The sequence below is a fragment of the Balaenoptera musculus genome, chromosome X (genome assembly GCF_009873245.2).
Source record: "Balaenoptera musculus isolate JJ_BM4_2016_0621 chromosome X, mBalMus1.pri.v3, whole genome shotgun sequence".
Lineage (NCBI taxonomy): Eukaryota > Metazoa > Chordata > Mammalia > Artiodactyla > Balaenopteridae > Balaenoptera > Balaenoptera musculus.
In genome coordinates, this window is record NC_045806.1 from 125,162,724 (window position 1) to 125,180,131 (window position 17,408).

Consider the following 17,408-nt stretch of genomic DNA (forward strand, 5'->3'; position numbering starts at 1 on the left):
ACACAGGAATTTTCCTGAACAATTTATTTTTACAACTTCTTGTGACTCAAACTATTGCAAAATAAAAAGATATTTAAAAAAGATATCTGACTCGCTACGGGTGTCTTAAAAAAGTTCTTGTCATGATGAGTTTTGCTCCCCCCATCCCAAGAGTGACAGGCCCCCCAGGTTGGGAAGGCTGTTCCCAGTGAGTCCTCTGACCTTCAGTTACTGTAACTGGTGCTGCCTTGGCAAACAGCTTCTGCTAGTATGGACACATTAACCCATGCAGCACCTTGGCTTAAGGAACATCAGGGAAAATGTGTGGCTTTTCCAAACTGGCTCATAAATCCCCCCCTTGAGCTGCACAGTCTCTGTATCATTCCAAGTCAACCCCAAACTGCAAGCAGGGATGTCTAGGAACTAACTACCTTTGATTTCCCAGAGTCTGAGTAAGAACAGCTCCAATCAACCTGGCTGCTGTATAATCCTGTCTTTAACGAGAATAAGGCATCTGGACAAATCGGTGCTCCTACCTTTACCCTTGTCAGGTTTGTATTCACCACCCCCTAATAGGTCTTCAAGATCCTTGTCTGAAAAACCTGGAGAAAACGAAACACACATCTCAATGTCAAACACATTGTTCAGAGACAAGAAATTTGTTGCTTAATGTTGTCCAACATCCCCAGAAAGTGACTGCCACTTAAGAGGATCCCTGATGAATGCGCAGGCAAAACTCTAAAGGGGCCCCCAAGATTCCCGCCCACCAGTGTACACACCCCAGCATCCCAAGACTGGGTGCGAGTGGAACCATGCATAGGATGGCTATCAACCCGTGATTAGGTTATATTACATGCCGAGGTGAACGGACTTTGCAGATGTAATTAAGTTACCACATCAGTTTGACTTGGCATTAATCAAAAGGCAGATTTTCCTGGGTGAGCCTGAACTTAATCAAGTGAGCCCTTTAAAACAGGGTTGAGGCCCTCCTGAGCTCAAACACTAGAAGCAACAGACTTAGCCTTCCTCTCCCCCTCCCCACTCTTCTCTACTCCCCCTCCCCCTCCCCCCACCTCCCTTCTCTCCCCTTCCATCTAGTCTCTGTTTTCCTCCTGGTGGTCTTTCTTTCTTTTTTTTTTTTTAACATCTTTATTGGAGTATAATTGCTTTACAATGGTGTGTTAGTTTCTGCTTTATAACCAAGTGAATCAGTTATACATATACATATGTTCCCATATCTCTTCCCTCTTGCATCTCCCTCCCTCCCACCCTCCCTATCCCACCCTTTTAGGTGGTCACAAAGCACAGAGCTGATCTCCCTGTGCTATGTGGTTGCTTCCCACTATCTCCTGGTGGTCTTAAAGAAGCAAGCAGCCACTTGGCTCTAGAACTGCAAGGAAACGGTTCTCTGCCAACAAGCACACGAGCTTGGAAGACAACCCAACCTCAGCTGAGACCCCAGACCTGGATGACACTGTGACTGAAGGTGTATGAGGTTCTGAAGAGAAAAACTCAGCAGAGCCATTCCTGAACTCCTCACCAAAAGAAACAGCTTGTGATCATTTGTTATGGTGGCAACAGAAAACTAATACAAGGAAACCGAAAAATTAATTTTATTATAGCTCAACCATTGAGTACACATCTTTTAATATTCTGTGATGAAATAGGAAGCACGCTTACAGCATTTCTGTTCCACTCCAAAGTCCTATAGTTGACTCAAAAAAGCACATGTGTGACTGTTTCAATTCTGCTTTGTATTAGCTGCTTTCTGCCATGAAAGACTACTTTTACTAGAAAGAAAGAATGATGGGCTAACTATGGTTATGGCAGCTTGAGGATTTGGCAGATGTTTTCTTGAAAATGAATGAAATGGGGCTGTCACTTTAAAGAAAGCCACTGGCAGTACTTGTTGCCAGTGATAATATTTCAAACAAAAAAGAGAATTTTGGAAAATCTATATCTACCACTGCGAGCTTAACAACTTTCCAATACTTAAAGACTTTTTCTAATGAGATGGTGGTGATATTAACAAATGTGAATTTGGGGCACTGCATAATGAAATATGGCATTATTTGGAAGGTCAAAAGACTTAAGAACATCAATATTTTCCAAATGACCACTGCGTAATGCACAAAACCATGAATGGGTAAAAGTTCCACTAAAAAGTACATGAGAATGCCTGGGGAGTTTAATGAAATCAACTATGGAAAATTCGTTGATATGGTTTCACATTCTACACTGCACTTAACCTATAAGAAACAACCAGTGGTCGAGTTTGGGTGTCTTACCAAAGAAAAATGATGTGAATCAATGATCTGAAAAGTCTATTAAAATATTCTTCCCCTTTTCAATGGCGTATCTCTTATAAGGCCAGATCTCCTTCATATACATCAACTGTAACAACATATCACAACTTGAGCCCAGAAGAAGATGGAGATGTGAGAGTCTAGCTCTTCTTTTTTTGGCCTCACCACAGCATGCGGGATCTTAGTTCCCCAGGCAGGAAGTGCGGAGTCTTAACCACTGGACCGCCAGGGAAGTCCCCTAGCTTTCCTACTAAGATAGACATTATAGAAATTTGCAAAAATGTACAATGATACCACTTTTCTCACTAAATTGTCTTTATCTTGCCATAGTTATTTCTCATAAAATATGCTATTTATGTTATTAACATGTGTGTGTTTACTGTTGTTCATTTAAATTTTTTTCCAGTTTTAGAATTCGAAGATGATAAATATCAATAGATGTGACCCACATCTCAGTAGAGATTCTCAATAATTTGGGGAGTCCTGAGACCAAAACGCTTGAGAACCACTGTTGTAGGGTTCTCCTGGGCCTTGAAGTGCCCCCAGCTCTGCCAGGCCAGGAGTGGCTCTGTGGGCTGTTGTAGTTAATGAGCTACACCCTGACCAGGGAGCTACAGCACTGGCCTGTGCCTTCAACCAGCTATGACTTACCTCCTCCTCCTGCATTCGGCTTCCTGTGGCCATGATCTTGATCATTTCGATCATCCAAGGCATCGGCCAAGTCAAATTCTTTTTCTTCAGGGGGCCCTAAAACATAAAAGACAAAGTCAGTTGGTTAAATTACAGGTAGCTCATTTGGACATGGCCCCAGAGAGCTCCACGGAGTCTTCCTTAGTGCCCTCCTCCGAACAGCCGTGTTACCTGCAGGCTTTGCTGGAGCTCTGGTCACTCCCGGTCTCCTGGTTGTGGTGGTGACATGGTCCCATCTCTCTAAAAGGGGGAAGGGGGACAGCAAGGGGAGCACCATTAGTAACAACACACAGCAGCCACTGCACGGCTCAGGGAAGTCACAGCATGAGTACAGCACTCCTGTCCTGGTCCTTAAGGCCCCTCTAATGCCTCTGAAGAATCACCTTGAGGACGACAAAGAGATGTAAGAAGGTTTACATGAGACGAGTTCCGCTTGCTTTTCTTCACAGGATGGGTGGTGAGGTGGACATGATCCCACATTTGATCTGGTGGTTAGTGGAGCTGGGACTTGAGCCCAGATCGACAGGAGATGACCACATGCTTCAGGGGGTTCCAGAGCTTGAGCACAACCCCTGAGAGCTCCAAGTCTTGGTTGTCACCACTCTCAATCTGGCACCATAATCACAGATAATACTGCCCAGGGATGAAGTGATGTTATGTTCCCAGTAGAGTATGGGAGTGTCTCATAAACTGAAAGTGGTTACAACACCAACAAAATATTTTATATAAGTGTGGTTACTGTTGTTAATACTAGGTCTTTCAGCTCAACCATATTCCTTTAAAATTGTGGACTTCTTGCACATCAATTACATAGCATGCCACACATGAGTTTTCCAATAGTTTTTCTTGAACTTCAAGACTCCCATAACTGTTCCTATAATTGGAGGTAGCAGAGGGACAGGAAATTTAAGGGAAGGGAAAGGCATAGACAGTACTGTATACAGTAAGCACTTAGAATAGAAACAGCAATGTTTTTGGGGAAAAAAACCTCAATGACTTTTACAGATCAATAACATAATCCTCAAACTGCCCAGGTAATTTACAATGCATTACCTATCTTTTTTGGATAGAGCCTTGGGGTTGTCTATGGATCAAAGAATTACAAGTCTGAATCTTCTGGAAAGAGTGTTAAAAACACAGTAAGACATGACCTGCCAGTTCTCACTAGCAATAAAGGGGGATGTCACATAATGATAAAGGATCAATCCACCAAGAACACATAACAATCGTAAATGTGTATGCACCAAACAACAGAGTCTCAAAACACATGAAGCTAAAACTCACAGAGCTGAAAAGAGAAATAAACAAATCCACAAGTATAGTTGGTGACATCAATACTCTACTCTCAGCAACTGACAGAACTACTAGAATGAAAACCAGCAAGAATATAGAAGAACTAAACAACACAATCAACTAACAGGATGTAACTGGCATAATGGACACTACCCAATCGCAGCAGAGTAAGTAACTGTTTAAGCACCCATGGAATATTCACCAACAGATCACACCCTCAACCAGAAAGCAAACCTCAACAAATTTAAAAGTATTGAAGCAATAGAGAGTGGTATCTCTGTCTATAATGGAATCAAACTAGAAACAACCAAACCAAAAACAAATAAGAGAAAACAAGAAAATCTCTAAACACTTGGGAATAAACAACACACTTCTAAATAAAACAAGGGTCAATGAGAAAGTCTCAAAATGAAATTTTAAGAATAAACAGCCCTAATGAAAATGAAAATACAGCATATCAAAATATGGGAGATGTAGCTAAAGTAATGCTGAGAGGGAAGTCTGTAGCACTAAATGCTTAAATTAGAAACAAAGAAAGGTCTCAAATCAATAATCCAAGTTCCTAACCCAAGATACCTAGAAAATGAAGAGCTAGATACTAGAAAAACAAATCCAAAGCAAGAAGACAGAAGGAAATAATGTAAGAGCAGAAATCAATGAAATTGAAAATAGGAAAGTAAAATAGATCAACCAAACGGCTTGTTCTTTGAAAAAGTCAGTAAAATTGATACACCTCTAGCCTTACTAACAAATATAATTGAAGAAAAAAACCCCAAAATACTAATATAAGGAATGAAACAGCAGATATCATTATAGATTCTGCACTATTAAAAGGATAATAAGAAAACGCTATGAACAACTTTATGTATTTGACAACTGAGAAGAAATGGACCAATTCCTCAAAACCCACAAACTATCACAACTCAACTCAATCCCGTGTTCACGTAATGTAAGACTAATATTGTTAAGATGACAATACTGCCCAAAGTGATCTATAGATTCAGTGCAATCTCTACCAAAATCCAAAACAGTTTTTTGGGCAGACTTAGAAAACCCCATCCTAAAATTCATATGGAGTCTCAAGAGACCCCAAATAGACAAAAGAATCTTGAAAAAGAAGAACTCACTTTCCTGATTTCAAAACTTACTACAAAGCTACAGTAATCAAAACAGTGTGGTACTGGCATAAGAACAGACATATAGACTAATGGAAAAGAGCAGAAAGCCCAGACATAACTCTATGGTCAATCGATTCTTGACAAGGGTACCAAGAAACTGAATATCCACATGCCAAAGAATGAAGTTGGACCCTTACCTTACACCATATATAAATATTAATTCAAAATGGATCAAAGTCTTAAACATAAGAGCTAAAGCTATAAAACTCTTAGGAAAAAACATAGGGGAAAATCTTCATGATATTGGATTTGGTAATGACTTCTTGGATATGACACCAAAAGCATAGGCAACAAAAGGAATAATAGATAAATTGGCCCTCATCAAAAGTAAAGCCTTTTGTGCAAAGGACACTGTCAAGAGAATAAAAAAACAATCTCAGAATGAGAGAATATATTCATAAATCATATATCCAGTAAGAGATTAAAATCCAGACTATATAAAGGACTCCTACAACAATTTAAAAAATGAGATTTAAAGATGGGCAAAGAACTTGAATACACATATCTTCAAAGAAGATATACAAATGGTCAATAAGCTCATGAAAAATGCTCAAAGTCATTGGTCATTAGGGAAATACAAATCAAATCCACGAGGAGATACCACTTCACACTCATTAGGATGGCTATTATCAAAAGAAAAATGAAAAATAACAAATGTTGGTGAGGATGTGGAGAAATTGGAACCCTGGTATGTTGCTGGTGGGAATGTATAAAATGGTGCAGCTGCTGTGGAAAACACTTTGGTGATTACTCAAAAATTTAAACGTAGAATTACTATATGATCCTTCGATTCCACCTCTAGGTATAAGCCCAAAAGGACTGAAAGCAGGAACTCAAACGGATACCTGCACAATGTTCAATACAGCACTATTCACAACAGACAAAAGGTAGAAACAACTCAAACGTCTGCCAATTTATAAACAGATAAAATATGGTATATACACACAATGGAATATTACTCAGCCTTATAAAGGAATGAAATTCTGATACATGCAACAACATGGATAAACTTTGAAAACATTATGCTAAGTGAAATAAGCCATACATAAAAGGACATATCTTGTATGAGTCCACTTATTTGAGGTACCTAGAATGGGAAAATTCTTAGAGACAGAAAGTAGAACAGAGGTTAGCAGGGGTTCAGGGTAGAGGAAAATGAGGAGTTACTGTTTATTGGGTACAGAGTTTCTGTTTGGGATGAGGAGAAAGTTCTGGAAATGGATAGTGGTGATGGTTGTACAACACTGGGAATGTACTTAATGCCGATGAACTGTACATTTAAAATGGTTAAAATGGTAAATTCTATGTTAGTATGTTTACCACAATAAAAAAAGTAATTCAACCTAGATGAAAACACAATCTGAATATTTCTATAGCCATTAATGAAACAGAATTTTTAATTTAAAAGCTCCTAAAAAAAGAAATTTCCAGGCTTTTTGATGGTTTCACTGGTAAATTTTACCAAGCATTTAAAGAGGAATTAACACCAATTTTATAAAACCTCTTCCAGAAAATAAAGAGGAGGGATATTTCCCAACTTATTTTATGAGGCCAGCATTAACCTGATAATAAACACAGAAAAAGACTGTATTAAGAAAAAAACTACAGCCCAATCTCTCTCATGAACTAATATATAAAATCCTCAACAAAATATTAGCAAACTAAACAGAATGTATAGAAAGAATTATACATCATGAACAAATGGGACTTGTTCTAGTTATGCAAGGCTGGATCAACATTTGAAAAACAATGTGCCCTACAATATCAGCAGCCTAAAGAAGAAAAAATCATATACAGGCATACCTCGGAGATATTGTGGGGATAGTTCCAGACCACTGCAATAAAGTGAATATTAATAAAGCAAGTCACATGATTTTTTTTGGTTTCCCAGTGCACATAAAATTATGTTTATACTATACTGTAGTCTATTGAAGTGTAACAGCATTATGTCCCAAAAAAAATGTATGTACCTTAATTAAAAAATATTTTATTACTAAAAAATGCTATCCATAATCTGAGCCTTCAGGGAGTAGTAATCTTTTTGCAACAGGAACATCAAAGGTCACTTATCACAGACCGCAGCAAATATAATAATAATGAAAAAGTTTCAAATAGTTTTGAATTACCAACATGTGACACAGAGACACGAAGTAAGCAAATGCTGTTGGAAAAATGGCACCGATGGACTGGCTCAACGCAGCGTCACCATAAAACTTCAATTTGTAAAAACGCAATATCTGCAAAGTGCAATAAAGTGAAGCGCAATAAAACGAGGTCTGCCTGTAATCTTATCAACATGGAAAATCCAATACCCATTTATGAAAAAAATTCAGCAAATTAGGAATAGAGGGAAGTACCTCAACTTCATAGAGAGCATCTAGAAAACACCCATAGCTCTTGTCAGACTTAATGGTGAAAGACTGAACACTCTCTCCTGAAGATCCGGAACAGGCCAAGGCCATTGTTCTCACCACTCTTATTTAACATAGCGTGGGAGGTTCAACATTGCAACGAGAAATAAAAGACATACAGATTGGGAAGGAAGAAATAAACCTATCCCTATTTGCCGATGACATGATCATCTACATAGAAAATTCCAAGGAACCTACAAAAAACGATTCCTAGAATCAGTAAGTGACTTCAGCAAGGTCTCACAATATAGGAGCAACAAATATCAAAATCAATCATATAATAGCAATGAACATACGGAATCTAAAATTAAAACACATAACCATTTTAAATTGTTCCAAAGAAAATGAAATACTTAGCTGTACACTTGAAAAACATGTACAGGACCTGCAGGCTGAAAATTACAATATGCTTATGAGCAAAATCAAAGAAGACATAAATAAATGGAGAGACATACTGTGTTCATGGATTTGAAGACTCCCTTAAAGACATCAACTCTCCCCAAATTCATCTACATATTTAACACAAGTCCTATCAAAATCCCAGCCAGGTTTCTCTAGACATAAATAAACTTATCCTAAAACTTGCATAGAAAAGCACAGGCCCTAGAATAGCTAAAACAACCTTGAGAAAGAAGAATAAAGTGGGGGGGAAATCAGCCGACCCAGTATTAAGGCTTACTTTATAGTTACAGTAATCAAGACAGGGGCAGAAGGGTAGACACACAGAGCAGTACAACAGAATGAACTACCTAGAAAGACCTGCCCAAATATGCTCAAGAGATTTCTGTTAAAGGTGCAAAAGCAGCTCAATGGAGGAAGGACAGCCTTTCCAACAAAAGGTGCTGGAGCAACTAGGCATCTATAGGCAAAAATAATGAACCCTGATCTCATCCTCACACACCTCATACAAACCCTAACTCAAAATTGATGACTTTTTTGGGTCTTAAATATAAATCTATAGAACTTTCAGAAGGAATGATATGAGAAAAATCTTCAGGACTAAGGGCTTGATGAAGAGTTCATAGACTTGACAATAAAACCATGATCCACAAAAGAAAAAAATGGATAAACCAGACGTCATCAAAATTAAAAATTTCCTTTTGTGAAAGACTCTATTAAGAAGATGAAAAGACAAGCTATAGAGTAAAAGAAAATATTTGCAACACACATACCCATCTAAGGACTAGTGTCTAGAATATATGAAGAGCTCTCAAAATTGAACAGTAAAATCAAACAATCCAATTAAAATGGGCAAAAGACATGAAGAGACATTTCACTGAAGGGTTTACACGAATGGCCAATAAGCACATGCAATCAGGGAAATGCAAACTAAAACCACAATGAGGTATCACTACACACCAATCAGAATGACTAAAAAAAATAGTGATAACACTAAGTGCTGACAAGGATGCAGAGAAAGTGGATCACTCATTTATTGCTGGTGGGAATATAAAATGGTACAGCTAGTCTGGGACACAGGTTTGCAATATTCTTAAAAAACTAACCCTATGACTACCATAGAACCCAGCAATTACCCACCTGGGCATTTATCCCAGAGAAATGAAAACTCATGTTCATACAAAAACCTAGAGCCCAAAACTGGAAACAACCCAGGTGACCTTCATAAATAAACTGTAGTACATCTACATCATGGAATACTATTCAGCAAGGAAAAGCAACAAACTATTGATACATGCAATGCCTTGGATGGACCCCAAGGGAATTATGTTGAGTGAAAAAAAGCCAATCCCCGAACATTACATACTACATGATTCCATTTACATAACATTTTCTAAATTGCCAAATTCTCTAGATGGAGAAAAGATTAGCACTTAGGGACAGGAAATGGGGGTGGGCACAGCAGAAGGGAGATAGTTGTTTTTATAAAGCACAGCAAGAGGGTCTTTATGATCATGGAACTGTTCTCTGTCTGGACCACCATGGTGGATCTATGAATCTACACAGGTGATAAAACTGCACAGATGTGAAGACACACACACACAGACACGAGTACAAGTAAAACGGAACATCTGAATAAGATCACTAGATTATATCAACATCAATATCCTGGTTGTGACATTGTACTATAATTTTTCAGGTGTTACCATTGGGGAACTGGTATAGTGTGACGGGATCTCTCTGGAGTATTTCTTACACCTTCATGTGAATTTTACAGTTAGCTCCAAAGAAAATGTCAATCAAAAAATAGTTAAAGATTGATTTGAGCATCGTAGTCATTTCTGACAGGGAAACAAAAAGGTCTGACACGTAAATGGCTGGTCTTCAGGGGTGCACAAATGTCTATTATCGACCTTAAAAACTAAAGAGCAAATCGTGTAGACCTCACCTTAGGGGGAAAGAGCAGTAGGTAAGAACATCTAGAAGGGAGGCGGTACATACAAGGACGTTTTCCAGACAAATGAAGCCGATTCCTTCCTGATCCCAATGGTTCATACAACACTGAAAATCTTCCAGAGAGAATATCTTTACAGAGCAAACAGCACAGCTCTTTTTCTCTTTTAAATGAAGATACAACGTACACACTTCCTAGAGGGCCCGGGTCACTATTTTTCTGTTATCACACTGTGCTTACCTCTTAAAGACCAGCCCCCTTTTCAGCTTTCTGGATCACTGGAGCGAATCTTCCACGGACTAGGAAACGGCCCAGCAGACCAGCGTGACAGGCCTCGGGGGCAGGCCGGCGCCCCTGCGGCCAGGTGCACGAGCTGACCCTACACTCACCTTCAGGTCATCACCACCTTCCTGGGCAAACACTTCCAAGAGCCACACACACAGAGGAAGAGGCCCTTGGGGTGAAGCCAGGATGCCTGGGCCCGGGCCAGCTACACTGCTGGCTTATTATAAACGTAATATATGCTCAGTAGAAAAACGAATCCAATGGTGTAGAATCCTAAGAAAGAAAATATAAAAGGCAGCCAAATCTATCCCCACAGGTAGCTACTCTCAATCTTTTCAGATCTGTATGTATCTGTCTCGCTCTCTCTCCATGTCTCTGTGTGTGTGTGCCCCTCTCTCTATGTCTCTCTCTCTTTCATGTCTCTCTCCATGTCTGTCTGTGTCTCCCTGTCTTTCTCTCCCTGTGTCTCTCTCCCCATCTTTGTGTGTGTCCGTGTCTCTGTTCGCATCTCTCTCTGTGTGTCTCTGTGTGTCTCTCTGTGCATGTCTTTCTGTGTCTCTCTCTGCCCATATGTCTCTCTGCATGTCCGTGTCTTTCTGCGTGCGTGTCTGTGTGTCTGTGTTCACATACACTTAAATTTGATAGAAATTGATTCATATTACATATATCCTGTTCTGTAACTTGCTTTTCTCATGCCAGTTCCAGAGATCTATCTTATTCTTTGAAATGGCTGCAGACTATGAATGGTTTAGAATTTATGTATTCAACTGTGTTATTTAAGGGTGTTTTAATTTTGGGCCGATACAAAACACAAGAAAGCTGCAAACACCATTTCAAATGTACCTCTGCACGCATGCATAACTGTACCCAGACGGAAAATGCTTTGAAGTAGAACTGCTCAAAGATTTTATCAAATTGCCCTCTCAAAAGGTTGAACTAATTTATACAACTGTCTAGAGAAGTGAAACTGTAAAGGTATAGCTCAATACAGCAGAAGACATATAAAATGATCTTCCTGCTCGCCCCAACTCCACAAATACATGTTCACTGCACATTAACATTGACGAGACCATAGATTCGAAGGAAAACACACTGATGCCACATAAATATGTAAGGGCATCTTCTCAGTCAGTAGTTCACAAAGAGTGTTCCACGGACCCCAGGGGTCTGTCAGGTCATAACTATTTTCATAATCATCCTCAAATGTCCTTTGCCCTTTTTACAGGGTTGACATTTGCACTGTGCTACAAATGCAATGGTGAGTAAACCTCCCGGCCCTTTGCCTGAACCAAGGAAGTAAGGAGCACCAAACGCTATGAGAAGTCATTAGGTCCTTCGCTATACAATAACAGTTGAAAGAGAAGGCCAGTTTCACTAGTGTCCTAGATGAACACGGTAGGCAGAACTCAAAGATAGCTGCCGAGACTCCCGCCCCCTGGTGTACACACCATGTATAATTCCAGCCTGCTGAGTGTGGGAGGGACTGAGTTACTTCCATGACCAGGTTATGACATGGCAGAGGTGAAGGGATTTTGCAGATACAATTAAGATGCCCAATCCATATGACTGAATTACTCAAAAGGCAGAATATTCTGGGTGATTTGGACATAATCAAGTGAGCCCTTGAAAAGACGGCTGTAGGCCTTCCCTGAGCTAACATTAGAGGTAGCAGACTCTCATTCTTTTGCTGACCTTGAAGAAGCAAGTGGCCATGAGTTCTATAGCTGCACAGAATGGAATTCTACCAACAATCCCGACTTGTGAATATGTCACCTTATGTGGGAAAAGGGACTTGGCAGATGTGAGTAAGCTAAGCACCTTGAGATGGGGAGACTGGTCTGGATCATCTAGGCAGGCCCAGTGTGATTACAGGAATACTAGTAAGAGAACGAGACTAGCAGGAGAGTCAAGGAAGGAGATGGAAGCAGGGGTGAGAGTGAGAGAGAAACCTGAGGTTGCTATTCTGTTGGCTTTGAAGATGGAGGAGGCATCCAACAAGGCAAAACTGCAGGCAAAGGCGAGGAAACAGGCTAGCGCTCCCAAAAGGAAGACAGCCCTGCCCGTACCTTCACTGTAGCCCAGTGAAACGCAAGTCATATTTCTCACCTCTAGAACTATAAGATAATCAGTTTGTGCTGTTTTAAGCCAGCACATTGTTGTAATTTATTACAACAGCAATAGGAAATACCTAAATAAATACCTAAAACGGTGGAAGCAACTTTGGAATCGAGTAATAGACAAAAGCTGGAAGAATTTTGAGAAGCATGATAGAAGAAGCCTGACTGCCTTGAGCCGACTTAGTAGAAATACGGATGTTAACAACTTGTAACAGCTAGTGAAGATTCAGAAGGAGGTCAGGAACATGGTAGAGGAGACCTGTATCATACTAGAGAACACCTAAATCATCACGAACAGACTGTTGACAGAAATGTGGATGTTAAAGGCTTTGCCAGTGAGGTCTCAGATGGAACCAAGGAAAATGTTATTGGACGCTAGACGAAAGAAGATCCTTACCATGTAGTGGCAGAAAACTTGGCTGAATTGTGCATCCTGTAGTTACGCGGAAAGCAGAACTTCTAAACAATGAACTTGGATGTTTTAGCTGAGGAGATTTTCAAGAAAAGTGTTAGGGGTATGACCTATTTTCTTCTTGCTGCTCATAGTAAAATGCAAGAGGAAAGGAAGAGATTGAAGGAAGAACTCTTGAGCAAAAAGGAACCAGGACTTGATGATTTGGAAAATTTTCAACCTATCCTAATTGCCACAAAATGCTAAAATTAGGGGACTCACTGTCAAGAAAGCATGCTCTGGGGAGAAGGTCAATGGTGTGGCTGGAAAACATTATACGAGTACCTTGGAAGGGTCAAAAGGTCAGATTAAACATAAGATTATTCATGGATCCCCTTTGCCATCTCAGCAGAAGCCAGAAGTATAGATGGCATTATCCAAGAAAGATCTGTGGAGGAGCCTCTTTCCCAGTGGGTGATCACCACTATATACATGGGAAACCCATAGAGTTCTTGAGAATTTTACAACAGCAGGAACACTGCCAGCCTGGAATTAAAAGGGACAGAAACAGAAAAAAATGTAAGAAGGCTGTTAGACGCCCCAAATTCTACAGGCAGAAAATAGGCTGATATAACTACTCAGCTGCAAACATGTGCTATTCTTCCTGAAAAAAGGAGGCTGATTCTGAGGGCAGAGCTGCAAACTCAGAACGTAGAGCTGTGAAACACAGTGCCTCATCCCTAGGCCTGGAACCTAAAGGACTTGGATTTGGGAATTTCTTGAGACTGGTGAAGTCTTTTTTTTTTTTTTTTTTCCACTTAAAGCTTGAAATCTTTTTGCCTGATGTTTTCTCACTTTTGTAAATGGAATGCCTATAACCATTATTTTATGCCTGTCCACTGTATTTTGGGGAGCAGATAACTTGTTTCTTGACTTTCATAGGTTTGTAGATGGAGAAGTGTTATAGCCAAAGCTTCACCCATGCCTGACATATAATTTAGATGATGAGGTTTGGGACGTTTCTGCTTATGAAATTACGATGAGATTTTGCAATCTGAGTTGACGATGTAATGGGATGAAACTTTTAAAGAAGTTGGAATGGACAATGTATTTTGCAGGTGGAAGGGACATGAAGATTTGTGAGCCAGACGGCAGATGTGTTAGCATTAAAATGTCACCCCCAAGATGTCAATGTCCTAATTTCCAGAACCTGTGAATATGTTACCTTATGTGGCAAAAGGTTTTGCAGATGTTTTTAAATCAAGGACACTGAGATGGGGAGACTATCCTGGATTATCTGGGTGGGTCTGGTGTAATCACAACAGTCCTTAAAAGAGAAATAGAGAAGCAGGAGGGTCACAGTCAAAGTAAAGATGTGATGACAAAAGTAGGGGTGAGAGAGAGAAAGATCTGAAGATGCTACCCTACACTGCTGGCTCTGAAGATGGAGAGAGAGGGCCATGAGCCAAAGAATACAGGCATCCTGAAGAAGCTGGAAAAGGCAAGGAAACAAGAGACTCTACAGACTCTACTAATTCTGTAGTCTCCAGAAAAAAACCCAGCCCTGCGGACACATGGATTTTAGCTCACTGTGATCCATTTTGGATTTCTGACCTCAATAATTATAAGCTAATAAATGTGTGTTTTTTAAGCCACCAAGTTGCCAGTAATTCGTTAGTGCAGCAACAGGAAACTAACACAACCTCAAACCTCAGATGAGACTCTAGCCCCAGCTGACACCTGCATGGCAGCCTCGTAGGAGATACAGAGCAGAGGACCCAGCTAAATAGAACCCAAACTCCTGGCCCAGGGAAATAAGAGAATGAATGGAAATTGTTTTAACTCAATAATTTATGGTAACTGATTATGAGGCAATATAAAATTAATAGGAGGGAGTAGCAAAAATATTTCATTAGCGCTCAACCTTGAGTATATCAACTTTTTAACATTCTGTGTTATGAAATGGGAAGGATTGTTAAAGCATTTCTGTTGCACACCAAAGCATCACAGGTGACTTGAGGAAGGTCACTTGTGTGATTGTTTCAGTTTTCAGCTGAATTAGCTGCTTTTCTCATGGGAGAACAAATTTATTTCAAAGAGTAAATTACAGCAAACTGTGTCTATTCATATTTGAACATTTGCCAAAAATTTTTTTGAAAATGAATTAAATGAGCCTGTCAATTCAAGGAAATCAACCAACAGTATTAGCTGACAATAAGAAAATTTAGCTTTCAAAAAAATATACACAACTTTGGAAAATGTGTAACTGGCACCATGAGCCTGTCAGCTTCCCAATAAAGATTTTTCCTATCAGATCACTGGTGATATTAACAAACATGACTTTTGAATATTGCATAAGGAAAGGTGTCATCATTTAAAAGCTCAACACAACTCAGGACACTAATGTTTTCCAGATAACGTATGTAGGACGTTACAAAATCATGAATGGGCAAAAGATTCATTCAAAGGGTAAGAAAGTCCAACGAGGTTCAATGAAAACAAATAAGGAAAGTTTACTGATATGCCACTTAGCCTTAAGAAACCACAGCTTCTCCAGTCCTGGTGTCTAAATGTGCATGTGAACATTAATAAAAAAAAAAGAATAAGCAGGAGTGGCTATATTAATAGTGGATAAGGGAAACTTTAGAACAAGGAAAGTGCTAGAGAAAAAGAAAGGGACATAATGATAAGAGGATAAACCTATCAGGAAGACATAATGATCCTAAATTTGTATGCACCAAAAAATCAGACTCAAAATACATGAAGCAGAAACAGAGAGCTAAGAGGAGATACAAATCCACAACTACAGTTGGGGAATTCAACACCCTACTCACAGCAATTGACAGAACAACTAGACAAAAAATCATCAAGGATGTAGAAGAACCAGTAAACACAACCAACCATCAGGATCTAAGTGACATATAGAGAACAGTCCATCCAACAACAGTAGTTATAATGATGAAACTGTTCTGTGCCTGACTATCATGGCAAATACACAAACCTGCACATGTGATAAAACTGCAAACAACTAAGCACACACGCACACAGAAGTGAGTACAAGTAAAAACTGGGAAATCTGAATAAAATGGTTGTGACAAACAAAAACAAACACACAGATACAGAGAACAGAATAGTCATTACCAGAGCGGGGGGGGGTGTGTGTGAAATGGGTAAAGGGGATCAACTATATGGTGATGGAGGAAACTAAATTTTTGGTGGTGAGCACCCTGTAGTGTATACAGAAGTAGAAATATAAGGTTGTACACATGAAACTTATATAATGTTATAAGCCAATGTTGCCTCAATAAAAACCAAATTTTTAAAAATACATATGAGTTTTTTTAAAAAACAAACAAAAAAAATGTTTGTGATATTATAGTACAATTTGCAACATGTTACCACTGGGGAAAACTAGGTGAAGGGAATAACGGCTCTTTCTGTAGTATTTCCTACAACTACATGTAAATCTGTAATTATCTAAAAATAAATTTCTTAAAAGTAGGCAAAGGGGACTTCCCTGGTGGCGCAGTGGTTAAGAATCCACCTGCCAATGCAGGGGACAGGGGTTCGAGCCCTGGTCCGGGAAGATCCCACATGCTGCAGAGCAACTAAGCCCGTGTGCCACAACTACTGAGCCTGCGCTCTAGAGCCCGTGAGCCACAACTACTGCGCCCATGTGCCAAAACTACTGAAGCCCGCGTGCCTAGAGCCTGTGCTCCGCAACAAGAGAAGCCACCGCAGTGAGAAGCCCGCACACCGCCATGAAGAGTAGCCCCCGCTCACCAGAACTAGAGAAAGCCCGCGCGCAGCAACGAAGACCCAACACAGCCAAAAGTAAATAAATAAAAATAAATAAAGTACAAAAAATAAAAAATAAAAGTAGGCAAAGGGAAAGTTGAGAATCAAGGTCATTTTGTCAAAAAAGGTTTGACAGTTAAACATCTGGACTTCAGCAGCACAGAGAAACTTAGAAAATATAGGGTTGGACTCTTCCACTGTTGGTGGGAATGTAAACTGATACAGCCACTATGGAGAACAGTATGGAGGTTCCTTAAAAAACAGAAAATAGAACTACCATATGACCCAGCAATCCCACTACTGGGCATATACCCTGAGAAAACTGTAATTCAAAAAGAGACGTGTATCCCAACGTTCATTGCAGCACTATTTACAATGGCCAGGACACGGAACCAACCTAAGTGTCCATCGACAATGAATGGATAAAGAAGATGTGGCACATATATACAATGGAATATTACTCAGACATAAAAAGAAACGAAATTGAGTTTTTTATAGTGAGGTGGATGGAACTAGAGTCTATCATACAGGGTGAAGCAAGTCAGAAAGAGAAAAACAAATACCATATGCTAACACATATATATGGAATCTTAAAAAAAAAGGTTCT

At 39.6% G+C, this 17,408-nt stretch overlaps 1 protein-coding gene across 4 annotated transcripts in view; it reads right to left on the reverse strand.

The window, feature by feature from the left end:
• CD99L2 (CD99 molecule like 2) overlaps positions 1-17,408 on the reverse strand; it is a 105,066-nt gene that overhangs the window by 23,127 nt on the left and 64,531 nt on the right. For 2 of the 4 annotated variants that reach the window (XM_036840317.1, XM_036840316.1), the window contains 3 exons: positions 3,147-3,215; positions 2,937-3,032; positions 516-581 (listed from right to left, as the gene is read on the reverse strand). In XM_036840317.1, the coding sequence (XP_036696212.1) occupies positions 516-581; positions 2,937-3,032; positions 3,147-3,215 (231 nt within the window). The remainder of the gene's footprint in view (positions 1-515; positions 582-2,936; positions 3,033-3,146; positions 3,216-17,408) is intronic. The other 2 variants (XM_036840319.1, XM_036840318.1) reach the window with 1 other exon arrangement.